The 4,848-nt window shown below is 45.7% G+C and overlaps 1 protein-coding gene across 1 annotated transcript; it reads left to right on the top strand.

Moving 5' to 3' along the window:
• Window positions 1–245: 245 nt before the first annotated feature.
• Window positions 246–4,460, top strand: fzd1 (frizzled class receptor 1). Its single transcript, XM_068324370.1, has 2 exons — window positions 246–2,734; window positions 3,687–4,460. Exon 1 carries the CDS (start codon window positions 610–612, stop codon window positions 2,257–2,259), a length of 1,650 nt encoding a protein of 549 aa, XP_068180471.1. The 5' UTR covers window positions 246–609; the 3' UTR covers window positions 2,260–2,734; window positions 3,687–4,460.
• The last annotated feature ends 388 nt before the right edge of the window (window positions 4,461–4,848 follow it).

Below are 4,848 nucleotides of genomic sequence, written 5' to 3'. Positions count from 1 at the left end.
TGTTTTTCATGATGCTGAATAACATATACAGTATGTCACTTAAAACTAACTTTAATGTCCCTTTAATAAGGATACAATGTTATACAGAGGTGTACTTATAACAAATTTATAGACAATCGGTATTAATCATAGTCGCGGCGAGGAGTGGGGGGGGGGTTAAAGAGAATGAATCATATCTGATTAAGTTAGTTTAAAAACAATCTATAAAACTGTACGGGAGCAGTTCGGACTTTTATTTTGAAGGTCTCGACCGGAAGCAGTATTGGATGGCGGCCGCTTGACTCACCCGGGAATGTGTTGCGGAGCCAGAACTGGTTTGAACCGCAGACTGACGAGGTGTCGCCGGGCAGAGGAGCGGAGTGGAGCGCACGTCGGCGGGAGGAGGACGCCTCATTTTGTGGATTTTATCGGACTTCCGTTCAGAATCCGTGGATCTCTCCACCGGCTGTGACCCGCTGGTGTCGGTGAGACGCCGGAGGAGCCGAACTGTGAAATTCCTCCGGATAAAAAACATTAAGAGACGCAACAAAGACAATTTAAGGAAGTAGTCTGGTGCGCAAGTTAGTTGGGCAACAAATCCAAAGTGCGGCACCGGATTCCTTTTTCATCATGGTCTCCAGCAGACGCCTTCGTGTGGTATGTTTTATTTTGTGTATAAACGTTGGGATTATTCGAGTGCAGGGGCAGTACGGCGGCGGGGACCGAGGAATGTCCATACCGGAGCACGGGTTTTGCCAGCCGATCTCCATTCCGCTGTGCACGGACATCGCCTACAACGAGACCATCATGCCGAACCTGCTCGGCCACTCCAACCAGGAGGACGCGGGGCTGGAGGTCCACCAGTTCTACCCACTGGTGAAAGTCCAGTGCTCCCCGGACCTGAAGTTCTTCCTGTGCTCCATGTACGCGCCGGTGTGCACGGTGCTGGAGCAGGCGCTGCCGCCCTGCCGCTCTCTCTGTGAGCGGGCTCGGCAGGGCTGCGAGGCGCTCATGAACAAGTTCGGCTTCCAGTGGCCCGACAGCCTGGCCTGCGAGTCGTTCCCGGTCCACGGCGCGGGGGAGCTGTGCGTGGGGCAGAACATGTCTGACCGCACGGAGCCCGACGGGCCGGGGCCCTACCCCACGGAGCGAGCACCCCCAGACCCCTCCACCGGTCAGTTCAGGTGCCCTACTTCCCTCAGGGTGCCCCCCTACCTCAACTATCGCTTCCTCGGACAGGAGAACTGCGGAGCTCCGTGTGAGCCTAAAAGATCTCACGGGATGATGTATTTCAGTGAAGAGGAGCTGAAATTCGCGAGGATTTGGATCGGGATCTGGTCGGTGTTGTGTTGTGCTTCCACTTTATTCACGGTGCTGACCTACCTGGTGGACATGAAGCGTTTCAGCTACCCAGAGAGGCCCATCGTCTTCCTCTCTGGCTGTTACACCATGGTGTCCATTGCCTATATTGCTGGATTTCTACTTGAGGACAAGGTGGTTTGCAACGACAGGTTTGACAACGACATTAGGACAGTGGTGCAGGGCACCAAGAAGGAGGGCTGCACCATCCTCTTCATGATGCTGTACTTCTTCAGCATGGCCAGCTCGATCTGGTGGGTCATCCTGGCTCTCACCTGGTTCCTGGCAGCAGGAATGAAGTGGGGCCATGAGGCCATCGAGGCCAACTCCCAGTACTTTCACCTGGCAGCCTGGGCTGTGCCTGCCATCAAGACCATCACCATCCTGGCTGTGGGGCAGGTGGATGGAGATGTGTTGAGTGGGGTTTGCTTTGTGGGCATCAATAGCGTGGATGCCCTGAGGGGCTTTGTCCTGGCTCCGTTGTTTGTGTACCTGTTCATTGGAACCTCCTTCCTCTTGGCTGGATTTGTGTCCCTATTCCGTATTCGGACCATCATGAAGCACGACGGCACCAAGACGGAGAAGCTGGAGAAGTTGATGGTGCGGATAGGGATATTCAGCGTCCTGTACACTGTGCCGGCCACCATCGTCATCGCCTGCTACTTCTACGAGCAGGCCTTCAGAGAGCAGTGGGAGCGGACGTGGATCAGCCAGACTTGCAAGACATATGCCGTGCCGTGTCCGAACCACAACCACCCCAACATGAGTCCTGACTTCACTGTGTACATGATCAAGTATCTCATGACTCTCATTGTGGGGATCACCTCTGGGTTCTGGATCTGGTCTGGGAAGACCCTGAACTCCTGGAGGAGGTTTTACACGAGACTGGCCAACAGTAAGCAGGGCGAGACCACGGTGTAACGTGGTCCAGCCAGGCTAAGCAGACTGCTCTGTGACAAACTGAATGATTACCCTCTTTTGGTTTTTCTCGGACTTACAGCAGACATTTGATATGTTTTTTATTGTACATATATACATTTGTGAGATTTTTGTAAGTATATATTTGTATTTAAAGATTTTTAAAACATCTTTTTAAAAAAAAATCATACTTTGGACATAATGGAGTTGAACTTAATCATCACAGAGAGCCAACTGACCATCAAGGATGCTGAGGTCTCCTGATCTGAGTTACTGTGGACACCGCTGAGAGTCAGTCAGTCGGTCCATGAACCAGCATTGAGTCTATTCTAAGCAGAGTCCCGTGAAACCCAAGTGCTTCCTCGTGGCTCGCTCTTATCCTGATTAGCCAGTGCGGTTCATGTCTGCTCCACAGTTGCCTGGCTATGAAGGGAAATGTCAGCAGTCTGGGACAAGAAAAGGTGCACAGGTTATGAATGTGAGTCATTGTGACAGATGGTTGTAGTCGGTAGGTCAGTTCTAACATTCCTTTCCAAATAAAGCACACATAATCATGTCGGGTTAAAGGAACAGGCTACTTCTTTTGTTTTCTGCATGTATTAGTTCTGAAAATGATTGAGTATACTAGGATTAGGTAATGATCACTATGACTGATTATGCTCAGTTTAGTTTAAGGGATGACATTGTACACAATGCAGGTTTAATTAAAGTTTTATTCCTGCAGTGTGACACATTTTTACAGCTTGAATGTAAAGGAAAACAGATTTCATCACGTTGGTTGTTAACAGTAGAATCAGAAACCTCTGGTGTTTCATGAATGTCAGCCTCCTGAACTACAACATGTGAACGCACCAGTGTGTGTCTGTGATCCATAGTTGTGTTAAGTGTAGGGGCACGCTGATTCATTCTATAATGCTGGGAAACAAATGAAGGAGAAGACCTCTGTGCTGACGCTTCAGACAGTTTGTATGCAGTGTTGTGTGAACATAGGAGAACACCTCTCACTGCGTCTCTGTCGACTTTTCCTCTGGAGAAAACTGATACATTCTGATGCATTCAATTGTACAAAGTGGAAAAACTCTTAAAATAGGTGCATCTTTTGTGTTGCATTTATTCATTATAATTTAGATGTTTAAATGAAATAAACCAACTAATATAAAAGATCAATAAGAGAGAAAATGTTCCAGTAAATGATCTGCTGATAAATTCAAACTCTCATCTCTGCTTTTTTGCTCTTCATATCCTGGTTTTTCCAGACAAATCATTAAAGACATGATTTTAGGTTGATGTTGACATTTTAAATACAAAAAAAGCAAGTCTGCATTTTCATTAATTATACAAATATTGTAATGTGCAAACATGACTCAAATATGAACTCTCAGTGAGAAACACCAGGTCAGACCTACTCACAGCTTGTTTTTGTGTTGCAGGTTTTGATCAGGAAACAGAATTCACTCCTGCCAGTAAATGTGAATTTTGATGCATTTCAGGGAGTTGCTGGGATCAGTGTCAGGAAGCGTGAGCACGATGTGGAATGTGCGACTTGGGGTTAAGGTAGAGCTGTTTTTATTAGGGAAATTTTTGCTTCACCCTTGGAGTAAATGCAGACGTGTTTCTTTTTATTTTGTTTTTATCTACAATGAAAAACTTCTGTATACATGTGTTAGAAATCATTCTTTGAATTTCCGGTGGAATGACCCATTGTTCTGGAGCTTAAGGGGTGTCCCACATCAACACGGCACTGTACATGTTCTGTTTGTAGACTGGGAGAGCTGTTTGTCTCCCTCACAAATGTTCAATTTTTGATTCCTTTGCCAGTTTTTCCACATTTGACGTTGCCTGTAACAGCTGGGAGGTGGGTCTGCAGAGTAATGTGATCCTGGTGAACGTAGCGTGTCTGCTCTGTGGGATGAAGAGCAGCGTTCACGTCTTCCTCTGCAGCAGAAAGGACACCTTGTGTTGAGAGGCAGAGCGGCTGCTGTCTGCAGCTCAGCTCTCACGTCAGGACTCCTTGTCAAGCGCTCTTCCACACTGAGCTTCCGGTTCATTATAATCCTTTTATTGTGTTGACGGCTCTACAATAGTCTCAGCTTTTAAGGTATTTCCTTTGCATTTGCTATGAAGAGAACCTTTATATTTATAGAAAAGAATCTTATATATATACACCATTGATTGCTTTATGAGAATAAAAAGAGTCTCACTATAGCAACTATCAAGTGTTTGTTAAATTATTTCTTTGACATGATCGCATTTCTCAGTTTTATAAAATTTTAGAAACCCAACAATTATCTGAACAGTGAGCCCAGTAATCAGTGGATATACCTGAAAGAATTATTAGTTGTTCTAAATGAAATCTATCAACACAAGCTCCACCCTCAATTACAACAGAAAATTATCTATAATTAATGTGCAAGTAATTATATCAACTAAAATTATCTGAGGGTGTTTTCGTGATTACTTACAGAATTTAGAAGTACAATTTTAATGCCATTTCTCTGATAAGTACAAGATTTGAATTGTTCCCCAACACTACCTCTGTGTGATCATGTGGTCATTATTTAAGAGTTGGAAAGCTCTAAAGAGATTAGTTTT

Source organism: Antennarius striatus, chromosome 9 (assembly GCF_040054535.1).
Source record: "Antennarius striatus isolate MH-2024 chromosome 9, ASM4005453v1, whole genome shotgun sequence".
In the NCBI taxonomy this organism is placed as follows: domain Eukaryota; kingdom Metazoa; phylum Chordata; class Actinopteri; order Lophiiformes; family Antennariidae; genus Antennarius; species Antennarius striatus.
This window is presented reverse-complemented; position numbering and strand designations above follow the sequence as displayed.